The sequence below is a fragment of the Neovison vison genome, chromosome 1 (assembly GCF_020171115.1).
Source record: "Neovison vison isolate M4711 chromosome 1, ASM_NN_V1, whole genome shotgun sequence".
NCBI classification, from domain to species: Eukaryota; Metazoa; Chordata; class Mammalia; order Carnivora; family Mustelidae; genus Neogale; species Neogale vison.
In genome coordinates this window covers 304,386,298-304,413,542 of record NC_058091.1, presented here as the reverse complement: position 1 = coordinate 304,413,542, position 27,245 = coordinate 304,386,298, and the positions used below count along the sequence as shown (strand labels likewise).

Here is a 27,245-nt window from a genome sequence, read left to right as displayed (position 1 = left end):
ATGTGAATACACAATGCTCTTTGTTCCCTACTTTGATTATGTAGCTGGGCCAAACTCTAAAAGAGAGATAATTATAAACCTTTTGCGGATTTTGTGGCAAAAACAGAGGTTCCTTGCTATGATTAAGTATTAGGTAGATTATAGTTGTGATGGGCTGTTTCTTATTTTATTTTAGGTCTTTACACAATTCAAGTCGTATTTCCAGAGATAAAGGACAGCTGAAAATTACTTCCAGGAGTGTAAGATACAAAAAGAAAGAGTTTCATTAATAACTACATGTTCAATATCTTGCACATTAATCTTGTTCAAGATGTTTCTACATTTTTTCCTAAGAAAACAAAATCTTTAATAACTATTTGACTGTATTTATATGGATTATTTCTAATAATGGGAAAAAAGAAAAAAAAAGGAGTGCCTGGGTGGCTCAGTCATTTAGTGTCTGCCTTTGGCTCAGGTCATGATCCTCGGGTTCTGGGATCCAGCCCTGCATCAGGCTCCCTGCTCAGCAGGAAGCCTGCTTCTCCCTCTCCCATTCCCCCTGCTTGTGTTCCTGCTCTCACTATCTCTCTCAGTTAAATAAATTAATTAAATATTAAAAAAAAAAAAAAGGAAGAAGGAAAAGTATGTCCTTTATTTAACATTACTGGCCAAAGAAGAATGTTAAATAAAAATATCTGACTACTTCTTTGTGGTTTGTGCTACTCTGTGCTCTCTCTACTTGAAATAATCAATCATCTGTATTATTTCCTAAGGCTCTTGACATGGCCAAAAAAGCCAAATTGACCCTTTTGCAAAATACTGTTTTATTCTTTTTATTTGCCTGATCCATGAGGCAATATGAATATGAATAGCTGAAACAATTTTCTAGCTATAAACCATGTTGTTTTATTGCTCACACGACCTGAAATTAATTCCAAAACAATAAAACCTTGAAGTTCATCATTAAAATCTAAAATTAAAGTGCCATTTTCATGTTATATTCCCTTTTCTTTTCTTCTTAACCAAAAAAAGGACTGACTTACTATTTGAGGCCGGCCTACAAATAATCTGACCTAGGATAAGGAATTTCTTCTAAGAGAGTTCCTAGTGAATGACTCAAAACAATTTCTACCTTAAGGCTTCTATCTGGTCAACCTCTGAAGAATGAACCTGAAAAAGTTTTTGTCATCTTTTTGGTAATCTTTGCTCTTATTAATTTAACAGGTATTTTAAAACAAAATGAACAAATAAAACAACAAAAAATCTTGAGGAAAACTCAAGCCACCAGCCTGTAATATAATGTCAAGAGTGGTAACATTTCTAGTAAAAATAAAGCACTTTGAGATCAGCGCTAAACTTACAAAGGAAGGTCAGGTAGTCCACATCTAAAAGCAATGTAGATTCTCAGTAAGGGTTGGGGAAGCAAAGGGAAGAGTGCAGAGGGCAGGGGGAAGGGATGAGCCCTGAGTTATCTCCCACTCCATTTGTGCCCCCATCCCCACCCTGACCCATGTGACATGGTCAAACCTTGTCAGGAACTAGAACTGTAATCTATGGAATGTTTTACATCCTAATATATGAAATATCTTATAAACGATGAATCACAGTCTAACATTTTGTTTGCTTTATGACTAAGTGCAAGTCTCAAAATTTGGTTAAAGGGAAATGAAAAGCTCAGGTTGTCTAGAAAAGCAGTCTTAAGTAGAAATTATCTCAAACGCATCAGATGACTACTTCCACCCCTCCAGGTTTCCAGCCTCCACCGCCAAGCATTTTTTTTTTAATGATCTCAGAATTAAGTGGGAGCTTCAAACATGATTAATGCCATATGTTAAAATTAGCAACTTACTTTTAGATTTATTGTTGTAATCTTAATCCAAACACTCTTGGGGTATATCCAATAAATATAAACTAATAGGTATCTTTCTAAAGAGAAATACGAATCAGAAAGTATGAGCTAAGTGGAATATGGATGACTTGGAAGGTTAATGAGAAGTCCTAATTCTATAGGAAGATATTGTGCAGTCGGAGGGATAGCCCAGAAATATTTTGGTTTGCTTGAATTCTACTCTGCAGGTGAATTTCTGAAAGATTATTATTAATTACCTTTTTATTTTTTTTTAAGATTTTTTTTTATTTATTTATTTGAGAGAGAGAGACAGTGAGAGAGAGCATGAGCGAGGAGAAGGTCAGAGAGCGAAGCAGACTCCCCGTGGAGCTGGGAGCCTGATGTGGGACTCGATCCCGGGACTCCAGGATCACGCCCTGAGCCGAAGGCAGTCGTCCAACCAACTGAGCCACCCAGGCGTCCCATTAATTACCTTTTTAAATGGGGCTCCCTAACAAAGTGTGATTTAACTTTTGAAAAATAAGATAGTCTAGAACTGGAGCTTTGAGCCAACCATGTAAAGTCCTGCCCCCAAACCCAGGAGCCCACTGAAAAGCCAGTCTTGTGCTACTGTGTATTGGCTCTATTCCTTGGGGAAGTCCCACCCAATAGGGTAGGCCTGGAGTCTCAAAAACAGAATATGAACTTGGACTAGTAGACCCAGGAACTCCCCATGCAAAATGAGTCCCAGGTCAGTGCAAGGTGTCTGCCCACCAGACTGCTGTGAGATCCTCCGCAGATAAATAAAACAATATTTAAATATGCTAATTTCCTCTCATTGTTGCCTTCTCTATTTGCTACTGCAGAGAGAATAAAACATGTCTCTGAATCATTTCATCATTTATTTTCCCAAGCATTTAAAACTGTAAGAAGGAAATTGCATTTATGAATCAATATTTTTGTAGTTCTTAGAACAGTGCCTTGTATATAATAAAGGCTTTACACATATTTTTTACATTGAAAAAATTGTAGAGAATTTAAACAACAGTGGATCATATTTTCAAATGGCTAAGGAAATTCAGGGATTTGCTTTGCTCTGGGAACATTCTAATTAATTATTGATCTTGTACATGTTCATAAGTTTACCAGAGATTTCTCTTTTTTCTCACTTGAAAGTTGGATTTGTGAGCTAGACAAGAGCCCCCTGTGAGGCCTGTTTTCTGCTGTGAACTGAAAATTTATAAGTTTCTCTTTACCAGAATCTAAATTCAATATTCTACCATGTATTGCACGCTGAAAGATGCAAACGTTGGAATTTCACAGCTATTCATGGAGAAATAGGGTGGAAGCATTATCTGACAATTGAAGATAGAAAACAATTAAGGCTGCAGAATATAGTGCAACTTGAAGGTTGAACGGTATGGATTGCAAGGCTTTTCATGAAAATCTATGTGTTTCTTCTCTTGTCAAGACAAGAGCTGGCTCATTTCCCAAGCTTCGCAAAGCTATCCATGAGCTCTCTAGAGAACAGCAAATAAAAATCACTGTCTACCCTGCACTGTGAAGAAAAAGCCAGTTCTGCTGATTACCACTGATGTGTGAATCAGTTCTGTGGGGGTCGTCAGGGGGTTGGGGGATTTCCTATTCTATCTTAAGTAACTAAACTGAAACAGAGTAAGTCTTACAATTCTGAACCAATGTAAAAGTGTTACTCTTTTTTATTTATTTTGAGTTTTTATGTTTCATAGTTATTGGGAGTGAAAAGAGATGTGAGTAATCCATAATAGCAGAAGCACTGGGAGGAAAAGCACTTAAATTTGGCTTTAGGATACTTGAGGTGATGTGTGCTGCAAGAGACTGTTTTTATGTGTGCATGTGTCTTTCCAAATATCTTCTGAGTAGACCAATATCCTTAAGCTGAGTGTGTATACTACCTCAGCCTAAGTTAAGTGTAGGGACAAGGAAAGGGGTCTAAAAATGAAATGTTGATAAAGGACAGAGATGCTCCAACTTATTCTTCAATCTGAAATACCTGGTTCCCTCCAAGCAGTTCCCATAAATACTTCTAAAAGCAACCAAAGGAAAACTGAAAGGGATCTGTGGTAGGACAAAGCAAAGATCACCCCTTGTGGTGCATTAGTTGAATGATTTCTGGATGGCTGAAGAAGCCCAGAACCACTTAGAGATGAGTGAGACACCTCCTGGCCTCAAGATGTCCACAGTCTAGTGAGCAAAGAGGCACTATGTGAAAAGAGATAAAATAAGATGTATTTTAATTCAAGGGAAACAGTCAAAGTAGTTAAATTACTTAATCTAGCTGGATCTGGAAAAGTTGACAGAGAAGCTGACTTCCCACCTAGGACTTGAGGTATGACTAGGAATCTAGTCTAGACTTAGTTTGGGGGAATAGAACTTCTGGTCTCCTACACAGTCTAAAAAACTGGACTTTATTCCCTAAGTAGTGTCTAGTATAATGTCTGACACTTGGGAAGCAGTCAATAAAACAAAGTATAGAAAGAAGGATGTAGGTTTCCTGAAGATGTGGTTACAAAGTACCACAAACCAAGTGGCTTAAAACAACAGAACTTATTTTTCCCATAGTTCTGGAGTCTGGAAGTCAGAAAACAAGGTGTTTGAACAGAGACATGGAGAAGGATCCAAGCTTGTCTTTTTCAGCTTCTGGTGCCCCTAGACATTTCTGGGCTTATGACAGCATCACTCCAATCTCTGCCACCGTTTTAATGCTATCATCTTACCTCTTTGTCTATGTGTTTCTGTCTTCTCTCCCTGTGTCTGTTTCCTCTCCTTATAAAGATGCTGAATCATATTGGATTAGGGACCACTGTAGTCAAGTATGACCTCATCTTGAGTCCATCTTTGAAGACCCTACTTCCAAATAAGGAATTAGGACGTCAACCTATCTGGTCAGTGACACAGCTCAACCCACAACAGAAGGAATGAGTCATTCAAGATTTTGGGGGAGGAGGTTGAATCATATTTTAGAAAGTTAACTCAAAATGCAGGGCAAAGGCTGTATGAGAGCAGGGGAGATTTGAAGGAAGAGTCAGAAATCTCAGGTAAGGACAGTTGAGAAGAGACAGATGTTGAAAATTTCAAGTGGGGTGGTAACCATGGAGACAGAGAAGAGAGGACTGTGAGCTCTGTAAGTGAATCAACTAGCTAGATATGAGTAGGATTTAAGGTCATTCCCAGGTTTCTAGCTTAGGAGGTAGACTTGATGGAGTAGTGGTACAATTAAGAACAAAACAGAGTATAAAGAAAGAAGGCTCTTCTCTGCAAAGGACATTGGTGTCTTCAGCCTTGTATGTATTGTAATGATGGTATATCCAGTACACTTTCAGGGAATGGTTTAGTAAAGATAGAGCTGTACACTAGCACACTCTTATTTTTTTTTCCCCTGAGATTTTATTTATTTATTTGAGAAAGAAAGAGAGAGCATGAGTGGAGGGAGGGGCAGAAGAAGAGGGACAAGCAGGCTTCCTGCTGAGCAGGGAGCCCAACAAGGGCCCCAATCCCAGGACTCTGGGATCATGACCTGAGATGAAGACAGATGCTTAACTGACTGAGCCACCCAGGCGCCCCTACTCGTACTCTTTACGGTGGAATTGTTCTGTATCTCTGCCATCCAATACAGTAACCTCTGGCCACATGTCACAAGTGAGCTCCTGAAATGTACACCCACAGACCTGAATTTTTAGTTGAATTTTAAATAAATTTAATCTGCATAGTCACATGTGGCTAGGGCCATCACATGAGGTAGCACTGATCTGGCAGGTGTTTGTATACATGTGTTTAATATTTGAAAGAGACCCACAGCATGGTCCAGGCTGGAAACTGGGTCTGGGGAGTCATTAGCAGATGGGCAATTGCTGAAGCCATGAAGACATCCTTTGTAGATACTTATGTTGCAGACAAATCAAACTGCACTATAGATTCCAAAGATGTCATTCTGTACATTCACTGGTTATATTTATGGTTTAAAGAACAGTGTGGTTTAAAAGCTTCCTTAGCAGTATGACTGTTCCCCTTTTAAAAATAAATAAATAAATAAGGTCAAAGAGAATCCATGCTCAACTCAGTTGAGAGTCAAAACCTGAATACAGGGCACCTGGGTGGCTCAGTGGGTTAAGCCTCTGCCTTCGGCTCAGGTCATGGGTCCTGGGATCAAGCCCCACATTGGGCTCTCTGCTCAGCAGGGAGCCTGCTTCACTTCCTCTCCCTCTGCCTGCCTCTCTGCCTACTTGTGAACTCGGTCTCTTTGTCAAATAAATAAATAAAATCTTTAAAAAAAAAAAATCCCTGAATACAGCAGGGAACTTGTGTTCCTGCTAAATATAGAGCAGGGCATTTCACTAAACCATATGCCTTGTAGGACTTGGTCCTAGAAGGTCCTACAAGACTTCAAGGATCACTCACCATAGCTCTATCCTTATGGGGCTGGTCCACGTGACTAATAAGGCAGGTTTTTGTCCTTGGACAGAAGTGTTAGCCATAATCTGATCCTGGAGTGGGGGTTGTGGGAGGGAGGTGCCACCTTCTGGGCAACAATCCTAGCAATAATCTTTGGGTCCAGAGGTAACTTTCTCCAGGTAAAATGCAAGATCAATCTTGTCTATATAAATTTCCATTTTATACAACCAATACCTTAAATAAGTTCTAGGGTGTGTATATTATGTGAACCACATTAAAAGAAAATATTTTGAAATAAAACAAGAAGGAAAAAGATCCCTCAGATTTTTATTTTTTTTCACTGGCAAGGTTTTATAGATCTATTTTTTTAAGCTTGAGTTTAAGCTAAGAAAAGAAATCTTGCTTTTTATGGCAAGCGTTCTTGAGTAGAAAGACAATTTATAATGGAAAGCATCTTGCAGAAAAGTTTTGGTAATCAGAGAGGGAAAATTCAGAGTAGTTTTGTAAATTTTGACTTTGAAAGGCCAGTATAATGTAAATATGACTTCCTAGAGTGTAAACAGCAGTGGTTTGAAAATAAAAACTTGTGCAAAAGAGGCAGCTATCTAGTTGGAAGAAAATGTGCCTAATAAGCATGGGTGTCTGAGATGCCTTGAATATTTTTGATAATGAACTATAATTACTAAAGATGTAAAATTTCCAGGACTTTTGAAACCATGAGAAAACAAGTTTATTGGGTTTTTGTTCCTCCCAGAATAAGACAGCTATACTGTCTGGTATTCTTTACATATTTAAAGTAACCTAAGAACATTAAACTTACTGTTCTCACATAAATTACATACTTGGAAATGTTTTAAATTCTTAATGGAGCCACAAATGCTTAAATTTTAAGGTATCCACCATCTCCTCATTTAGTCAACAGACAAAAATATCAGTATGAAAAAGTATAATTATTAATTTATCTTAGTTAGGGTCTCCATTGTATCAAAGAGTACACCATTTTGAGAAAAGCCAAAGGCCTACCAAAAATAGTGTTTAATTCAAATGTTTTCCACCACTGGGAGATTCTGTATCTTTGTTTTTACCTTGAAGTTCTAAAAACTGACTTTTGTTCCAGATTTAGACAACCTTTTCTATCCTTTACCATCCTGGGTTTTGTGTGATTTGAGTACACTCTCATAAGAGTCATTTTTCTCTCTCCCTAAAGGATACAAGAAACTGAAGAGTCAGATTCTTTGCTGTTGAGGTATTTTAATGGGACTGTGGTATAGAAAGGTGGTGGGCTAGGAACATTTGCTTTATAATCTAGTCAAATGCAAAAACTCCTCCCTTCCTAGACCCCACTGGGCACTCAAGCAACAATAATAACGTGTGTTAAATGAGCCAATGAAAGAATGAATCGTCACTTTCTTTTCTGCCTATAAATCTGTAATCCTAGAACGTGCAGCAGCCTAACCTACTGAATTTTAGTACTCGGCATCTGTCCCTGTGTACTCCTTGCAGTCTATTCTGCATATCTCCTTGTAGACATCAGTGCTGTGTGTTTTTCACTTTATTTTAGTCTTTTAGTCCACCTTCCCAGTGTCATTAAGAGACACGGGCTGCAAAATACACATCTCATTGGAAAGATATATGTTCATTTCTTTAACTTCTCCCATTCTGCTTTCATGACACTTACATGTGTTCATCTCTGCTTTTCTTAGTCTTACATATTTATATGGAAACCTCTTCTCTGATTCTTACATCTGAAATTAACCAGACATGTCCTTTTGGCACATCTAATAATTTTTCCTCTAATTGCTTTGCCTGTCTGTCCATCCCTCCATTCAGCCTCCCATCCTGCCACAAAGAAATTCATTGAGTCCACCTTTAACAGATTTCATTAACAATTTATGTATTCATTTTTGAAAAAAATTTTTTGTGCAAGGAATGTCTGCAGGGAAATAGTAGTCTTGGTAAATTTAAAAGGTACCTGCCTTGGAGGAGGCTGGTAAGACGACAGAGTATGAGGACCCTTAGCTCACCTTGTCCTACAGATACCACTAGATAACACTCACAACAGTGTAAATAACCCAGAAAATGACCTACAGACTGGCAGAACAAACTCGTCAGTTGAAGGTAGAGAAGAGGACACATTGAAGAGGGTGAGATGAGGGCAGAGATGCTATGGGGTGCAAAAGGGATCACAGCCATCTGTTGGGGGGAGGGAGTCACAGGTGCAGAGAAAGGAGAGAAGCAGACTATCATACAGGGAAGACAAATCCCCCTAACATTGGCTTTGAAAGGAAGAGGGGCCGAATTTTGAATTTCATGAGTTCTTACAACCTGCAGGACTTAATGCCTAGAATTTTAAACATCAGCAGGTTTAGTTCTGGGAGAGCCTGGAAGGCTAGAGGAAGCTGAATCCCCATCCATAAAGAAGAGCATGACAAACAGTCCACAGAGATACAGGGTAGAAGCAGAGTGTGTATACAGTCTGGGACATAGAGGAAGGAGAGTAGTTTACTCATTTTGGAGCATATACTGAGGAGAAGGATCACTGAGGGAGTATTCCAGGAACAAAGGAGCTGCTAGGTGCCATTTCCCTCCTCTGCTCCCCCAGCATAAACACAGAGCCACCTGTGGGAACCAGAGGCACTGACATTCTCTACCTAACTTGTTCATTTCAAGCCCTGCCCAGCAATGCTTCCTTGGATCCCTTTCCATTATTGCTTGCCTCACTAGCAGAGCTGTGGGTCTCCTCTCCCAGAAGACCAGTGCAAACCTTGCCAACACTGTGTCTCTGGACCAGCGTGATTTGCCGAGCCTAAGTCCCAGTGGCCACAGGTTTCATTTCCTAGGAGACTTATATGCACCTTTTTAAAACTGTGCTTCCCCACCCTAGCCAGGGACCAAATCCTGCCCACAATAGGAAAAGAGAGCCTACATGGACTACTGGACCCAAGGAAAAAGTTACCAGGATACAACAGCTTAGTGCACACAACACACTTAGGAGACACAACCAAGCACCAGGTTCTGGTCAACAGAGGACAACTGCATGGCAGGGCACTCCAGGACGTCTTCTTCATAAGACCACCACTTTCAACAGCAGGAGATATAGGTGACATCTATAACACACAGAAACAGACATAGAGAGTTAGGCAAAATTAGGAGACAGAGGTGAATGTCCTAAGTAAAAGAACAGGTTGAAGTTACAGCAAGGGACCTAAGTGAAACAGTGATAAGTAATGTGCTTGATAGTGAATTTAAAGTAATGATCATAAAAATACTTGAGAAAAAAGTGGAGGATATCAATGAAATCCTTAACAAAGAGACAAAAAAGAACCAACCAGAGATGAAGAACACAATGATGAAATTTAAAATAAACTTGAGGGAATAAGTAGCAGACCAGAAGAAGAGGAATGAATTAGTGACCTAGAAGATAGAACAATGGAATGTAATCAAGCTGAGCAGCCGAGAGAAGAAAAGTAAACAGAATGAGAATAGATTTAGGGAACTTAGTGACTCCATCACGCATAATAACATTCACATGATAAGAATCCCAGAAGAAGAGAGAAAAGGGGGCAGAAAATTTATTTGAAGAAATAATAGCTGAAAACTTCTCTAATATGGGGAAGGAAACAGATATGTAGATCCAGGAGACATAGAAATCCCCTAACAAAATCAACCCAAGAAGGTCCATCCCAAGACACATATAATTAAAATGGCAAACAGTAGTGATAGAGAGAGAATTTTAAAAGCAGCAAGCAAAAAGAAAACAGTTACAAACAAGGAAAACCCATAAGGTTATGAGCGGATTTTTCAGCAGAACTTTGCAGGCCAGAAAGGAGTTGCATGGTATATTCAAAGTGCTAACAGGAAAAAATCTGCAGGCAAGAATACTCTATCCAGCAAAACTATCTTTCAGAATAGAAGGAAAGAGAGTTTCTCAGACAAACAAAAGCTAAAGGAGTTCATGATCATTAAACCAGCCCTACAAGAAAGGCTAAAGGAGACTTTCTGAGTGAAAAGGAAAGGCCATAAGTAAGGGTAAGAAAAGCAAGAAACTCACAAAATCAGTAAAAATAAGTATATTTGTAAAAACCAGCCAAGAGATGCACAGAATAAAAGGACATAAAATATGACACCATTACACCTAAAATGGGGTGGGCAGTAAAGAATGGGTTCAAAGTTAAGTGACCATCAACTTAATATAAATTGCTATATGTAGACGATGTTATATACAAAACTCAAGATAATCACAAATCAAAACCAATAATAGATATGCAAAAAATAAAAAGAAAGGAATCCGGGGCACCTGGGTGGCTCAGTGGGTTAAGCCTCTGCCTTTGGCCCAGGTCATGATCTCAGGTTCCTGGGATCCAGCCCCGCATTGGGCTCTCTGCTCAGCAGGGAGCCTGCTTCCCCCTCTCTCTCTCTGCTTGCCTGTCTGCCTGCTTGCGAACTCTCTCTCTCTCTCTCTCTGTGTCAAATAAATAAATAAATAAAATCTTAAAAAAAAAAGAAAGGAATCCAAGTAGATCACCAAAGAAAGCTAGCAAGCCACAAAAAACAGCAAGAGAAGAAAGAATCAGAGAAGAACTACAAAAACAACCACAAACAAGTACCAAATGGCAATAAATGCTTACCTATTAATAATTACTTTGAATGTAAATGGACTAAACATTCCAAACAAAAGACATAGGGTGTCCAAATGGATTAAAAACAGCAACAATCACCACCGTCTATACGCTCTGCCTACAAGATACTCATTTCACACCTAAAGACACATGCAGACTGAAAGTGAGTGGATGGGGAAATCTTTATGATGCAAACATATGTGAAAAGAAGCAATACTTATATCAAACAAAACAGACTTCAAGATTGTAACAAGAGACAAAGAAGGACACTATAATAATAAAGGAGATGATCTAACAAGAAGATAAAGCAATTGTAAATACTACTGCATCCAAAAGCTCTCTGGAGAGTCTTATAAGGGCAGGGATCCCATTTGTAAGGATTCTACTCTCATGACCTTATCACCTCCCAAAGGGCCCACCTCCTCATACTATCATCTTGAGGGTTAGGATTTCTACATGAACTTGAGAAGGGTGCAGACATTCAGCCCATGGCATTACTCATTGCACTTGTTATTAATTTAATCATCAGGTGCTATTTTTTCAATCATGACAAATCATACCCTTTCAAAATGTCTGAGTCCCTGAATAACTAGGAAGGATCCTGAGAACCCTAGTGTACCTTCTGGCCAAAGAGACATCCAGCTTTCCTGGTAGAAATCCTCAGGCTCTCCTGCTCGTCTCCCCACGTGGGTGAGCAGTGGCCTCGAGATCATGAATTAATCCTGAGAATTCTGCTGCTAAGCTCTAGAAAAGGCAGGAAAGAGAGCAATTACTTGTTCCTGACCCCTCTCCAGGACAGAATGTTCCTCACAGATGTGCGAGGCTGCCATCTCCTTCTGAGTGTGAATTCCGTTACCACTCGGGTATGATTATTGGCAAAGAAAAACCGGAATGTGTTACTCCCAGCACAGCAGTTCTGGTCAATCTGGATGAGTCCCCATTCTCTCCCTCAGTGCAGGGAGCATGAAAGAGCAAAGAAAAGTGAATCAGTTATACATAGGAGTTTAGGAATTCTCCATTCCCTACCACAAGCGTGTTCATCCCCCAAGGGGCATAACTCAAGAAGTGCAGGTCTTTGCCGGGCACTGTGAAGTGTCTTCTCTCTCAAGATGAAGAACGCAGGCGGGCAGGAGAAAGATTTCAGAATGCTCACAGCCAGGAAAATGTCAGAGCTGAAAGCCTAAGATTGCCCTCCCCTTCTGGCCCTAAATAAGCTGTTTGCCTGCCTAAGAAAAATGCTAACTTCGGAGGCAATGCTCAAAGTTCACATCATAATGAAGGTTAATACCACGGTAGCTCAAATAGCAGTTTGGAAATCCCGTAGTGTTTTCCTTAAAGATTTACTATATTTTTTAGCTGATGACAAGAGAGAGATGGACACGTTTCTTTTCTTATGAATGATTTAAAACGCATCTGTATACCACCTGGGATAGAGAAGTACATGCCAAGCTAGAAATGATTGTTTTTTTAAACATTATAAGTATTTCTTCTCAATTCAAGAAATTCATATGCACCTACTGTTTATCATAAACTGTGTCAGGTGCTGCCAGAAGATAAATACGATAAGGCTCTAATCTTTGTCTCAAAGGAGTCTTTAGTGTAACGAAGGCCTATTTGTCATCTGTTACCACAGTAATGCTGTGTAACAAATCACCCCAAGCTCAGTGTTCTAGCCCACATATCTGTGGTTCCCCTGGGTGTCAGGGACCTCTGCTGGACTTGGCTGAGCTTGAGGAAGCTGCAGGTTTCAGCCAGTTCTGTATTCTCCATGGGCCTCTCACCACCTAATGATCATAACTAGCCAGCCACATTCTTCTCACTGGGCACATCAAATGTCCTAATCCTCACTGGCCAAAGCAAGTTATATGGCCAAGCCCAACACACAAGACAAAACAAATCTACTGTCCCTCAGAGGAACCCCAGAGTCACCAGACAAAGATACGTGGATACAGGGAGTGCTGCAAAATTGAGAGAAATACACTGGGTGTGGTGAAAAAATAATGAATACTGTTTTTCTGAAAATAAATAAATTGGGAAAAATTGAGAGAAATAATACAGTCAAGCACATGAGGGAGAGAGAAATTCACCACTGTGTAATAATAAAGGATGGTGATTTCAATAGGGAAGGGACTGATTGTATCTCAAAAGCATTAAGAAAATATTCTTAGAGGACGTGGCATTTGCACTTGGTGTTTGTATTTCAAGAGGCAGATGGGGAGGGTGGGAGGGGCGAAGACTAATTCAGAGATGATCCATGAGCAAAGTCACTGACGTGTAGGACATTTTCCATGTTAGGCTGTAAAGAAGCAAACTGAAAGAAAACATTGTGCCAGTAGAACAAGTATACCGGTCGGAAAACTACAAATAGACATTCAGTGGAGCCCCAGTGTCAGAAGTTCTTGTGTTGTCTGCTATTACTGGAAGTTCTTTGAAAAAAAAAAAATGAGCATTTGAAAATTCCCAACTATGAGATGTGGAGAAGCACACAAGGATAGAATTTTTGTTTAAGTATTTAGAGCTGTAATTAGAGCTGGAAATTAGTTAGAAAACATCCAGCCCCGCTCACTTATTTCTTTCTTCCCAGATTAAGAAAGTTGTGTTTTGGTGATAAATTCTCTCTCTCCCTCTGTGTGTGTGTGTGTGTGTGTGTGTGTGTAAAATATAAACATATTTAGAGAGAGAGGGACTAAATGTCATCTTAAATAGATCAATCCATCTATGTATGCAAAGTACATGATCAATGTATTTATATAGAAAATAAATTATTTCATAAGGTATTAAGGTGGGGGGGTACGTAATGAACAGACTTCTTAAAGTGGTATTCTAAAAAACTCTTAATCCTTCAAAAACTTAAAAACCACCTGTATCCTTATTAAGTGGTTGTCTTTCCGGTTTCAAGGACTAGTAAAGGAGTCATGTCATTCAAATGCAAAGGGCAGAGTTAAGAAAGGGAAAAAATAAATATTGCCACAGATAGTCAAGGCCTGGAAACACCACCTGAATGGCTGAAGTGGGGTGACTCCCCAGACCCCAGGCTGTAGTCAGAGTTTGGGATATGGTTATCAAAAGGTGAGGGACTGGACACTAGGGGGCAGGCCTGGGCAAAGACAGCAAACGCTAAGTCCATCAGCCTGTCTTCCTCTGTTCTGAAACTCATCCCTTCGTTGGTAAATGCAATGGAATCACCTGCCAACCCAAAATGTAATTAAAGGGAAAGAGTTTGTGTTCACAATATGTGAGATTTCTCCCTGGAATAGAGATAATGAAACTTTGAAGTTGTGCCCTTTAGATGATCACCGCTCATGGAGATCAGGAGTCCGCCAGCTATGGCCCGCAGGTCAACTCCAGCTGATCTGATTTTATAAAACAAGTTTTATGGAAACAGCCGCCCGTTTGTTTCCGTATTGTCTATGGAAGCTTTTGCACTATGATGGCAGGGTGGATTAACGGCAACGGAGACAGGGCCCCTGTGGCCCGCAGTGCCTCATACATTCCATATCCGGCCCTCCACGAGAAGGTTGCCCCCCAGCCCCGCAGACAGAAGACTCTTTCTGGGACAGGTGAAACTTGCATGTGCTTCTGCTTCCGGTGATGGATTCGGCAGCGGGTCTGCCCAGGACCGGTAGCAGTGGCCTGAGCGTCACTGGTTTGCCTCCTTCCCTGGGCTCCGCTAAGGGCCATCCTTTTAACCCTTTGCTCTCTGTCCTTTGCCAGACTCCGACCTGAGCATGCGCACACTGAGCACGCCCAGCCCAGCCCTGATATGTCCCCCGAACCTGCCCGGATTTCAGAATGGAAGGGGCTCGTCCACCTCCTCGTCCTCCATCACCGGGGAGACGGTGGCCATGGTCCACTCCCCGCCCCCGACCCGCCTCACCCACCCGCTCATCCGGCTGGCCTCCAGACCGCAGAAGGAGCAGGCCAGCATCGAGCGCCTCCCGGACCAGTGCATGGTGCAGATCTTCTCCTTCCTGCCCACCAACCAGCTGTGCCGCTGCGCCCGCGTGTGCCGCCGCTGGTACAACCTGGCCTGGGACCCGCGGCTCTGGAGGACTATCCGCCTGACGGGCGAGACCATCAACGTGGACCGCGCCCTCAAGGTGCTGACCCGCAGGCTCTGTCAGGACACACCCAACGTCTGTCTCATGCTGGAAACCGTCACTGTCAGTGGCTGCCGGCGGCTCACGGACCGAGGGCTTTACACCATTGCCCAGTGCTGCCCCGAACTGAGGCGACTGGAGGTCTCGGGCTGTTACAATATCTCCAACGAGGCGGTCTTCGACGTGGTGTCCCTCTGCCCCAACCTGGAGCACCTGGACGTGTCAGGTAAATGGCAGCCGACCTCCCCACCCGCGAGGCCTTCCAGGGCACCCTCCCAAAGCAGAGGAGGACATTGCCACCTGGAGAAGGTCCCCTCCCTGGTAGCCATCAGAGATGCAGGGTTGGGCGGTAAGGACGGGGACTCTTCCAGAAAGACTGTCTCTATGTAATCACGACCCCAGAAGCCAGAGGTATCCTTTTCATCACGTAATGCCAACTCCTTAAAGGCTCTAGAGTCATCTTTTCGTCTGGCTGTTAAGGTAACGCGACTTTTAAACGCATCCTTCCTCCGCATAGCTGTCCCTGAATTTCAGAGCAACCTGTAGAATAGGAACCAGACATCTAACCCAAACACAGGCCGTTTAGATGCCGCCCTTTATGTCCACTGGTTATCATTTCACAGAGCCCAAGAGCTGTGTCTAAGCTGAGTCTGTGCTTTGAGCCGTGCTCACGATTGCCTGCCATTTTGCAGACACTGGAGAAAAGCCATCACAGCCATGGGTCTCCTTATATTTTGCCCCCAATCTACTCTCTTCACCCTTGGGTCGATTTTGGATTTTTTTTTTTTTTTTTAAGCAAAATTCTCAGTTACATAGTGCAAGGACAAGGCCCATCAAGTGGAGCCTTTTGATCTTTTTAAAATTGAAGGAAATCCCAGCATGGTTGCTTTGCTTGAAAACCTCTCTCAGGCAGGAAGAATTAAAACCCAGACTCACACTTTGGCGCCAGACGTGGGTCCAGCCGGACTAACAGCCTTTCTTTATCTCATCCACTGCCCAGTCCAAAGACAGACCAACACAGGAGAGGCTGAAATGTGTGAGATGCATCAGGGAGTTAAAGAAACGAACAGCAGGAGCCACAACCTCAGGGATGGTTGGGGAGGGGTCAAGAAGTACAAACCATGGTGCAGGCGAATAAACAGAATTGGGGATTTACAAGCATCTGAGGTACATGATACCCTCCAACAAAATCTGAAGTCAAAGTCCGCTCTCTGGGCCTGCTCTCCCTGTCAAAAGCCAACATCTGAAAATGTTTCAGATGACAGTCAATTATTTTTCGCAGATTCTTTCCCTTGCTGGAAAGCAACTCTACCCGCACACCCCACCCCATCCCCGCCGTGCCCCCCACCCCCGCCCCACTTCTGCTGGCTTCAGGACAAAACCATAGTAACCATACATTCAGTTCATCCTGAGCAGCCGCTGGCATAAAGAGGCAGGAAACAAAGAGGTTTTCTTACATTTTTTCCTCAAGGAATTCTGGAAACAGAAAGCATTGTGATGTGGTGGAGACTGGTTTCAAAACTTTGGGATTTGGGACAGTTCACAGCTTTCTCTGGATGTGTTTCTTCTTCAGTCAAAAAAAAAAAAAAAGGCAAGGAATCAGCTTCGTTAACATTCTAAGATTCTGTACATTGTAGGCCTATTCTCTAGACACCTTACTTCCTTGTCTTTTCAAAAATCAGGTTAGAGAATAACTTGTTCTTGGAGTCCCCGTCTTTGTTAAGGGAACGCCCTGAGCACCCTTGGGACAGGCTGCAAGTGCGGTGCCCTTTTCCGCAGGAGACCTTTTGAAATTCAGAAATGTAGAAACTACTAGCAGAATGGAAATTTCTGGGCTTCTAACCCGCGTGAGTGGATGGGGCCAGGCCCCTCTGGCTGACCGTTCTGTAAGCCTGATGCCCTTCCTCTATATCCCCTTCATCGGCAGAGCCTGATGATGAGTGGTTTTCTCACACGCCTCTCAGTGACCCGCTGTGATGGATGTAGACACCATGTACCCAAGGGAATCGCTAACTCACAAGAACACAGGATTCCAGATATGGGGGCGGCGGCGGGGGGAAGGGGTGTTCCAAACAGTGCACTCCAGTTCTGAGAGAATCTGGAAACCTAAAGCTGATACCGAGAGAAGCCAGAGGGTTGCCTCACCATGAAAGCTGTCTTTTCAAGTCCTTGAAACTTACTATAACTGGATGTAGGCTTTTGTCATGATCACATATTACCTTTTATTAATATTTAGTCCAGGTTCTTCAAAGAAACATCAACAGTGTGTGTTTGTGCGCCCACGCACAAGCGCAGAGATTTATTTGCCCTCTGCAAGCTGGAAACCTAGGAAAAGCTGGCAGTAGAGTTCAGTCCAAGTCCAAAAGCCTGAGGACCAGGGTTGCTGGTGGTGTAAAGTCTCACTTCGAAGGCAAGGGAAGACCAATGCATCAGTTCAAACAGTCAAGCAGAGAAAGAATTCTCCATTCCTCCCCCTTTTGATCTAGTCAGGCCCCCATCTGATCCACGATGCCCATCCACATTGGGGAAGGCAGTCTGCATTACTGGGTCCACTGATTCAGATGTTAATCTGACCCAGAAAGAGTCTTAGAGGTACCCCTGGAAATGTTTTAGCCAACTGTCCTGGCACCTCGTCATCGACTCAAGTTGACATAAAATTAACTATCATAATTAATAATACCTTGAAACATCAATGAAACACGGTAAAGCCAGCCAGTTTTCTAAGTATCATATATTGTAATTATAACTAGTGAAGTTGCCTCAGAGGGTCCTCTGACAACCGGACAGCTGCAGTCCTCCAATCATGAGAGGAGGTGGTAACGAAGGATACTTTTATGAAAGCAGAACCAAATCCGGAATTAACCGAAAAAACTCCACAGATAAGTTCAACCCAGATTGCTCTTTTCCTGTTGAGTAGTATCCATATCCTGTTGAGTATTGGGCAGGTCCTGTAATCTGTATCCCCAGTGGACCATTCCTATCTCAGTTCCCATTAAAGGCTTTCAGATACTCTGCATTCCACCCTTTGACTATTCCTCACAACCCCACTGCCCCCTTGCTTTCTTCAGTCTGCTATTTGCCCGTGTTATCACCTTACTGCCTCATCTCCATATAGGTAACCAAATTGCTTCTCTCTTTCAAGAATCCTCGTATAGGTACTTCCAAGACTCTTGATTCCTCAATATCTAAATGTTCACTTCATGCTGACACAGCTATAGTAAGTCTCTCATGCCATTCATCAATGCATGCTCTATCCTAGTCATTTCTTACCTCCTCTCCTTGGACTGATCTGATCCAATGGAAGCCTTGGAACAGAAAACTTTCCCTAATCTGGCTATCCAAGTCTCATAATCTCACTGAGTCTGAGATGCCTCATCTTTAAAAAATGAAGGTTTAATGGGATGATTTCTAAGGTTCTCTGCATCTCTGTAATGTATGCGTTTATGAGCTAACCACAGATGCTACCTACTGAGCCATGGACCAATTTATTTTCTTTTCAATCCAAACGTAACAAATCTGTAAGAATTAAGGTTCAGGCTTAAATTAAAATTATTGATCTAAAATAATACAAGCAGATCAAAATAGCATCTTTACCAAAACTGAACTTAATCAGTATTTCATTAAATTGGGGACTTGGTTTCAAAAACGAGGCACGTGTTTCCCTGAATTGAATATAATGTCCTTCCTGCAGGGCATCAGATTTTACTAGATATTAATAAAAAAAAGAAACCAAAACTAAGAGTTTAGGAACAAAGGCTGTCATCTGATCTTAAAAAACAAGGTGCCTTCACAGGCATCGCAGATGGGAAGCCACTACTGTAGACATATAAATTCAGTATAAGCAGGATCATAGCTGCTCTAAAAACAAGAAATTCCAAACAAAGGAAGATTTCAGATCTAAAGGTGAGGGGTACAAAACACCTTCTGCAAAACCACGAGGGCTACTGGATGGAGCAGAGGGGACAACCTCTGACGGGTCACAGCTTTGTTCTCCCAGCATTGGATTGTATGCTTCTCTCTTTCCTGAAAATCTCTGACTTGGTAGCACTTGGCTTTTGAACCTCATTATTCCCAGGACCTGAATTTCACAGGCGTTTCCTGGGCAGCCTGCCAGGAGGTGGGAGGACCGTCCCCATTAGCACTATTATGTCGCCACTTGGGAACCTTGGATATTGCTTGAGAAGCCAGGGCACGGAGGTGCCTGAGGTGAAGCATCTGGCCTTGGAACTGCAAGAAAGATTTGGGATGAGCACAGAGAAAGTGAAAAATACAGATACAGTTTATGTAGTGGGATGAAACAGATCTATAATATATATATCTATGGAACACCCATTTCAATGTATATTTCAATTCACTGGCTATTACTACACAAAATATGTACAGCATATTTTAACATATAAATATAAATATGTCAATATATAATATAAATATATATGCTACATACATAATTATATATGACATATAATGTATATATCATTTATACACACACTTCGTAGGGAAAGAGTGGCTAGAAACAGTGTTTAGAGAGATAGCTAAAGACATCTTCCAATCATTTGAAAAAGGATAGAGTATTAAAGGGATTCTAGATCTCAACAACACAAATCTTCCTAAGGATGAATTTCCTTATCAGTAAAGTGGATTAAAAATCAGGTAAGGAAATGTTTATAAAAGCATTCTGTAAACTTCATAATTCGAAACAAATAAAAGGCATTGTAATGAAATATAAAACAGACAACTGTGTTATAGTATAAATTTACATAAGCCATGGGCAAAGTCCTGAACACATTTAAATGCTGGAATTTAAATTCTCCTGAGTGGGGCAAAATTAGCCCTAGATCAAGGTTCTCAAATATTTCCTAGAGGCTTATATAGGCTTTATGGGCCAGGAGGTGAAATCATATATATTTTGCAGGTACTTACATAAAGAGAGGAAATCCTCCCTTCACCCCACCATGTGACTGGGGTGGACCTCCCATGTGCTGGGCATTATTTATGCCCAACTGCCATCTTCTGGAGACATTTTTGGTATGAGAGCACTGGTCTCAGGGGAAAGGCCTTTCTATGTGTGGGAAGAGGAGGATAGTATTATGGACTGAATGTTTGTGTCTCCCCAAAATCCCTATGTTGGAACCCTAGCCATCAGTGTGATGATACTAGGAGCTGGGGCCTTTGGGAAGTCGTAAGGTTTAGGTGAGGTCATGAGGTTGGAGCACCTATGATGGGATTAGTGCCTCCATAACACAGAGACCAGAGAACTTGCTCACTTTTCCACAACGTGGGAATATCAGTAAGAAGGCCGCTGTCTGCAAGAGGGTTCTCGCCAGAAACCAGGAAATGAATTGGTTAGCAACCTTGATCTTGAACTTGTCAGCCTCCAAACTGTGAAAAATAAATGTTCGTTGTTTAAAAGTAAATAAAATGAATTACCCTATCTGATCTTCCCACAGAAGACTCTATTCACTATAATTCACTAGTTTGTTCATTCAACAGATGCTTCGTGAGCACCAGCTAAGAACCAGGGATGAGGGATACAGCCATGAATGGCCCAGAGTCCCTTTCTTCAGGAGCTTACCCTCTAGAGTGAGGACAGCAAATACATAAATGAACAAATAAATGTATCATGTCACAAAGTGATAAAGAGTGCTGAAAAGAAATGGGAGTCAAGCAGGGTTCATACGGGGTGATAGGGAAGAACTGTCCAGTTAGCTGACGTGTGCTCAGAGACCTCAGAAGGTGGGGATGACCCACGGGGCTACTTGGGGAAGCCCCAGCCAGTGCACACACACTGAGGCAGGAGGGCAGTTGAGCTGTCTGGGAACCAGCAAGGAGACCAGTTGGTTCAGAAGAGGGGGGTAAGAGATGAAGTCAAAGAGAACAGGGGTGCAGGTCCTCAGGGCACCCTTAGGCTGTAGGGAGTGACATCCAAAGGCTTTGAGCAAAGTGACATGATTAGAGTTCTGTTTTCCAGAATCTCTCCAGCAGCTCTGAGGCAGGACAAGGAGACTAGGCGAGGGGCTGGAGCAATAATTCAGGTGACACGGTTGTTCCTTGACCAAGAAGAGTTTAATTGAATCTCCAGGCGGCCAGTGGTTAGATTAATAATTACATGTCTTTCCCCTGGAGTTTTCCGAGTACCTCTGCACCCATTATTTTGTTGCATCATCACGATACCCCTACAGTACCAGCACCCCAGCTACTCATGCTAGTTGCTTGAGACAGAAAAGTTGAGCCTCCTCCCTGAGGCCCTAAGAAGTAGACCTGAGCCAGGTATGACTTCCAAATGCTGTTTCGGCCAAACCAAGGTCATAGACAGACCTTCTCCAGCATCTTACCACTTTGCCCACAGAGCTATTAGACCACTGCCGGGTGAGAAGCAGCCCTTACCAAGCTTCCAGGACCTTCTGGGCCAGGGCAAGATATTTACAAGCACGGTCTCCTTTATTCTTCAGAGCGACTTTGCAGGGAACGTTATCATCCAGGTTTTAAGACAAAAAACTCAGAAGGATTGATTTGACCCACGTCAGGCAACTAGAGATGGATGTGGAATTGGAGCTTTGGTGTTTCTGATTCGAAAGCTCCCTGAAGCTTTGGTGCTTCTGATTGGAGAGCTCAGGGACCCTCTTAAACCCAGATCACCAAAATAGATAAAGACTCAGAAGACTCTGGAGAACCCATTCTTGCTCTCATTCTCCACAGGGGCAGGGGTAACATCGAGGCCGCGTCTGGGGTTGGGGGGTGTCGTAGGAATCCATATGGCACCCCCAGGCGAGGCACGTGCGCGCACATACACACACACACACCCGGTTCTCGAAGGTTCTCTGAGTCTGTGTTCTGTCTCCCTGTGTAGGGTGCTCCAAAGTGACCTGCATCAGCTTGACCCGGGAGGCCTCCATTAAACTGTCCCCCTTGCATGGCAAACAGATTTCCATCCGCTACCTGGACATGACGGACTGCTTCGTGCTGGAGGACGAAGGGCTGCACACGATCGCGGCGCACTGCACGCAGCTGACCCACCTGTACCTGCGCCGCTGCGTGCGCCTCACCGACGAGGGCCTGCGCTACCTGATGATCTACTGCACGTCCATCAAGGAGCTGAGCGTCAGCGACTGCCGCTTCGTCAGCGACTTCGGCCTGCGGGAGATCGCCAAGCTGGAGGCGCGCCTGCGGTACCTCAGCATCGCCCACTGCGGCCGGGTCACCGACGTGGGCATCCGCTACGTGGCCAAGTACTGCAGCAAGCTGCGCTACCTCAATGCGAGGGGCTGCGAGGGCATCACGGACCACGGCGTGGAGTACCTCGCCAAGAACTGCACCAAACTCAAGTCCCTGGACATCGGCAAGTGCCCGCTGGTCTCCGACACGGGCCTCGAGTGCCTGGCCCTGAACTGCTTCAACCTCAAGCGGCTCAGCCTCAAGTCCTGCGAGAGCATCACGGGCCAGGGCCTGCAGATCGTGGCGGCCAACTGCTTCGACCTCCAGATGCTCAACGTGCAGGACTGTGAGGTGTCCGTGGAGGCCCTGCGCTTCGTGAAGCGCCACTGCAAGCGCTGCGTCATCGAGCACACCAACCCCGCCTTCTTCTGAAGGGGCCACGCCCCCCTCGCCGCATTGCGCAGGCGCTGCGCATGCGGCGCACCTCCTAAAAGCGGTGTCTCTAAGCACCGCCTCCCACTGGCTCCTCACAGCCCTTGCTTCCTGGAAGTTCCTTAAGGATCTGGCTTTTCTTTTTCCTTAGTGCTCGTGGGCATCAGGGGTCACAGAAGGGAAGGGGGAGCTGTGCCGGTAAACTGGTTTTGGGGGTCAGGTCATCTGTAGGCAGTTTCTCTTCTCCCAAAAGAGGTACCTCAGAAAGCCGACGGCAGTGTATTCGAGAAGGCCTCTTTCTGTCTCGGCTCCTGGTGGCACCCGGGCTTGCGCGTGCGCACACCACGTCCCCACTCCCCGCCCCCATCCCCTCCCTGGCCGACAGCAACCACACATCCAGGCTAATGATGCTCTCCAAACCTCCTCCTCTTTTTAAACTGCTTTATTGGCCTAAACCGCACTCATCAATCCCGCGCCCAGGCAAATCCTTGTTAAATCAATGTCCTAGCACGGGGTGCATACAAAGTGCTTCCAACCATTTTCTAGAGAATCACTTATGGTGAGCAGCACTGTGCGGGAGGAGACCCGATTCTCACCGCCCCCCTGCCCCCCCCCGCCCCGCTCTGCCACGACTTAGCTGTGTGACCTTGGGCAAGTCACTTGACCTTTCTGAGCTTTGGCTTCCCACATAGTGAATCAGAGGCCGTCCAGCTCGAGGATCCGCTTCATACCCATTTTAGAATTGAGAGAACAGAGATTGTCAGTGAGCAGCAGCGCCTTTACCGACAGCGTATGAGGCATCTACCTCTTCCAAGAGTGTTGGTTCTGCGGGTGCTTTCAGGAGATTGGGAAGTGCCAGCATGAATGTCCCATATGTCCTTCAACTCCGATCTGAATGTCACCCCAACCCTGTTTCTTTTGATGGGTGAGTCTCTGGGGCATCTACTCCTGCCCCATTAGGTGGATGGTTCCTGTGACAAGCACTTCCCCGCCACCCGATCCCACACCATCTTAGCAGGCCGTGGCCTGTCCGCGCACAGCACAGACCACAGCCCCAGTCAAGGGGATCTTGCTGAGCGTTCTCACATAGGAAGACAGACCCTCACGATTTTTAATTAACAAGGGAGGCCCAAGAGAACACATGTCTTCCAAGGGTTTTCCCTCCTGTCTCCGTGCACATGTGGCATGCAGCAGACACATCTGCCCCGCAGCTGGCAGAAGCAGACGTGTTGGTTCTTTGTCATTCCGATCACATTGCCACTTTTCTCATCTATTTATTTCTCTGTGCATCCAGACTCCATCACGTGAAGCCTGTTGGGCTTAAGTTTTAAGTGTTTAACGGCGCAGATCGCCACCTCGAGTGCCTCCTCCTGTGGCTATCTGCACGTTCTCTGTCAAAGAGCACACAGCAGACTTTCAGGTGTTTAAAAACTGTTCACTCACAAATGCCAGGCAAATGGAAGAAGGAGCACATTGATCACACTGAGGCGCTGGCCCACGAACCAGACCCTTGGAATAGAACATTAAAATCCTTGCCAGCTATGCATTTTAAATGGCCCTGTTTGGATGGGAATCCATTTGCATGAAAGCGGGATGCCAGAAGAGAGTCCACTGCTCATTTTCATGAAATTGTGTTGCCTTTTGTTAATAAACACATGATTTTCCCACATTGTTCTCTGGCCACACTTCTCCCTCATCACTGTTCAGTCATCCACTGCTTTCTCAAAGGGTCCACCAGCCAAACCTGAACCTTTGCATCTCCAAGCCAAGTAGATGGAATTGGTTGCAGATCAAGTTCACACACAACTCGACAACTGCACTCCCACTGTAGGCTCCCTGCGTTTCTTTGCCTTGTGTCGGGAAGGAGGAGACATAGTGAGATTGCGTATGCCCAGGAGGTTTCTTTCCTGCATCCTATGGCACGATCTCCTCTCCAGTCAACATCATCAACAACTTAGTGTGCAATCACAACTATGTGCCATGGGGGGAGGTGAACTACTTGGCTGGGGAGAGTGTCTCGTGATAGTCACAGTGTTTAGAACCATGAAAGAGAAGAGGTTGAAGGTAGCATTCTCATGCTCTGTGGCTTGTGACCATGTCTAACATTTAAGGAGTTCAGAGTCACGAGGAGTTGAGAGTCACAAGAATTGGCACTGGGGTCTTGCAAGTGGCAAATTTTCATACTCTGGGAATGAGAAGAGAGATCCAAAATGGTGCCCTGAACCAGAGAAGGGGCGTCCCATTACAAATAACCTTTATTACCACCACCTGACCACATTGCCTAAACTGTCTTCCGCACATGAGACAAAGCTGATTACCATACTCATTGCCCAGCCCACGCTGTCTCTCATAGTCTCTCCCTTTGCCCCAGCCCTCTCTTCAGTCACTCTGTCCCACCCACCCACCCCACCCACCTTGGGATATGAATCTATGGTGAAGGTCACTGGGGAAACAGCTCAGCAGATTTTTAGAGACCAAGCAAAATGTCTCACTAGGAAATTTATCCATTTTAAAACATTGCTTCCTTCCTGCCTCTGCAAAATTGAATGCTCATTGTTTTTTTTTTGTTTGTTTGTTTTGTTGTTGTTGTTTTTTAATTTCTAATGTTCAATCACTGCGTGCTGTATGACTCTAGAAAGCCTTAATTTACTACCACCAAGAAATAAAGCAATATGTTGGTAATCGGGTCAAGTCTCATTTAATACACTGGAGGAGCCTCGTATTCAGTTGGGGACACCCAAGAGTGAGCAAGAAACAGCTTCTGCTAAAGTAGAGAGCAAGTCAGGTCATTTCAGCTCTTGTGCCTTTCAAGTTGCATCCACGATTTTGTCGTTTCTCTTGGCTCTGTGGCTTTGGCTGGAAATTAGCAGGCAAGTGAAAAATCATTACCTTCACAGTTTAGATCAGGTCTTCAATTCCTTAACCCAAAACTCTGTATTTTGGAATTCATAGGTTTTTTTGTTTTGTTTTGTTTTTTAATTTGAGGAAGTGAGCTGGGTTTGGTTTATAATGTCTCTGGCAGATTCTAGGGCAGCACCCTTGGTCAAACACATTAGATTTCTGCAGCAATAGTTACTAATAGTCATACTATATAAGAATATTACAGACTATAAATAGCCTTGCATCCATTCAGGTCAGGTTTTGTCACCAAATTAATTTGTGCCAAACATAATGAAAAAAAGCTTCTATTTCTTCAGAGTTCCCCAGATTTCAGAATTATGAATAAGTAACCATGGACCTGAATACTTCCCCCAGCATGGGTCCAAACACTGGAGTAATCATTGAAATTATGCTATTGGATTTATCAATTTTTAAAAGGTCTTAGAACATTAAAACCTAGAAGGACAATATGGCAACTTAATCTGAAAGAAAAAATCATCATTCCATTGGAGAAAAAGAAGTGCCAAAGTTCTACTCATCCCAACCTTTAGATCTGAGAAATCAATATGGCAGAAGGCAAGCACTGAGAGCTGAATGGCACACTTCGCTTTAGCCAGTAAAAAGGTTTTAAGACAGATTGATTTTAAATGTATTTGTCCTCAACCTTCTTCACATCCTATGTCAATTGCTTAATGACTGTCACATTAACCAATAGTCAGTGAATGGCCTGGGAACATTCACTGGAGGTAGCCCCATGCAATTTTCGTCAAGATCCCGGAATAAGCTAGCAGGAAATAAAATGCATTTGTCCTTGAGGTTCATGACTTCTTAAATTGACATTTGTTCAGAATTAGAAAAGTCTTCAAAAAATTTTGCTACACAAGAGCATGCAACATGAAACTAAACAGATTGGGCCTTTTTAGGAGGAAAAGTAATAAAATAAAATTGTTTCCCACATCTCGGTTTTCACAGAGAAGTCCCCAAAAGTAGAGCATTTGTTCAATAGCTGGCAATCATGACTAGTTAAGAAAGATGTTAATCTGAAGAAATGCTGAATCGACAGCAGGGGAGGGAGAGAGCACATTCAGAGACTTGGTCAAGACTGCAGTGAAAATGTTCACACAGATGATCTGTCAGATGAAGTTGGTTTCCCCTTCGCATGCTGTTGGTCAAACGGTTTCTTTTTGATCCATTCACCAGCAGTGGTCCTTATTTGTGGCAGGAAGGGGAGGTGCAGGGAGAAGGGGCACCCCTGTCCTCACCGGTCTGCAGTACAGGCTGATGCTGTCACCAAGACTCCCCCAAACACAGCTTCAGTTGCCCAAAGACCAACTCAGGTGGTTTCATGAAGATGACCTCCAGCTGGGCAGAGCTGTTCACCTGGGCAAATAAATACTCTCACACACACTCAGACTGGGGACACCCCATACAGGAATGTGCTTAGGAGGTGACTATTCCTCCCTTTTTCTCTGAGTGCACCATCATCTCCTAAGGTAACAGATCCATTTTTGTAGATCCTTTTCCCTGCCTCTTCAAGCCACGAGATCCTCTAAAACCACATAGGATGGAAGAACATCTCCATTTGGGAGCTGGAGGCAGCTCAACCCCAGCCTGTCACCGGCATCACTGTGGCATCTCCAGCAGAGTCATCTGCTGGAAATATTTGCAACAAGGAGGCTGGTCTCCTGGACTACCCAGGAAGCTACATGTAAGCTCTAAACTGTAGCTCAGTTGTTAGCAACCAGCATCGTCTAGGTATCCAGGGTGACGTTGAAGATCATTAAAACAAAACAAAACAACAACAAAAACCTCTTGACTTACATA

The 27,245-nt window shown here is 43.5% G+C and overlaps 1 protein-coding gene across 1 annotated transcript in view; it reads left to right on the top strand.

Annotated features, from left to right (window-relative positions):
• Positions 1-23,157, top strand: part of FBXL7 (F-box and leucine rich repeat protein 7) — a 369,476-nt gene extending 346,319 nt beyond the window's left edge. The window contains exons 3-4 of the mRNA XM_044233682.1: positions 14,572-15,183; positions 21,805-23,157. Coding sequence (XP_044089617.1) covers positions 14,572-15,183; positions 21,805-22,541 — 1,349 coding nt within the window. The 3' untranslated portion in view covers positions 22,542-23,157. The remainder of the gene's footprint in view (positions 1-14,571; positions 15,184-21,804) is intronic.
• The last annotated feature ends 4,088 nt before the right edge of the window (positions 23,158-27,245 follow it).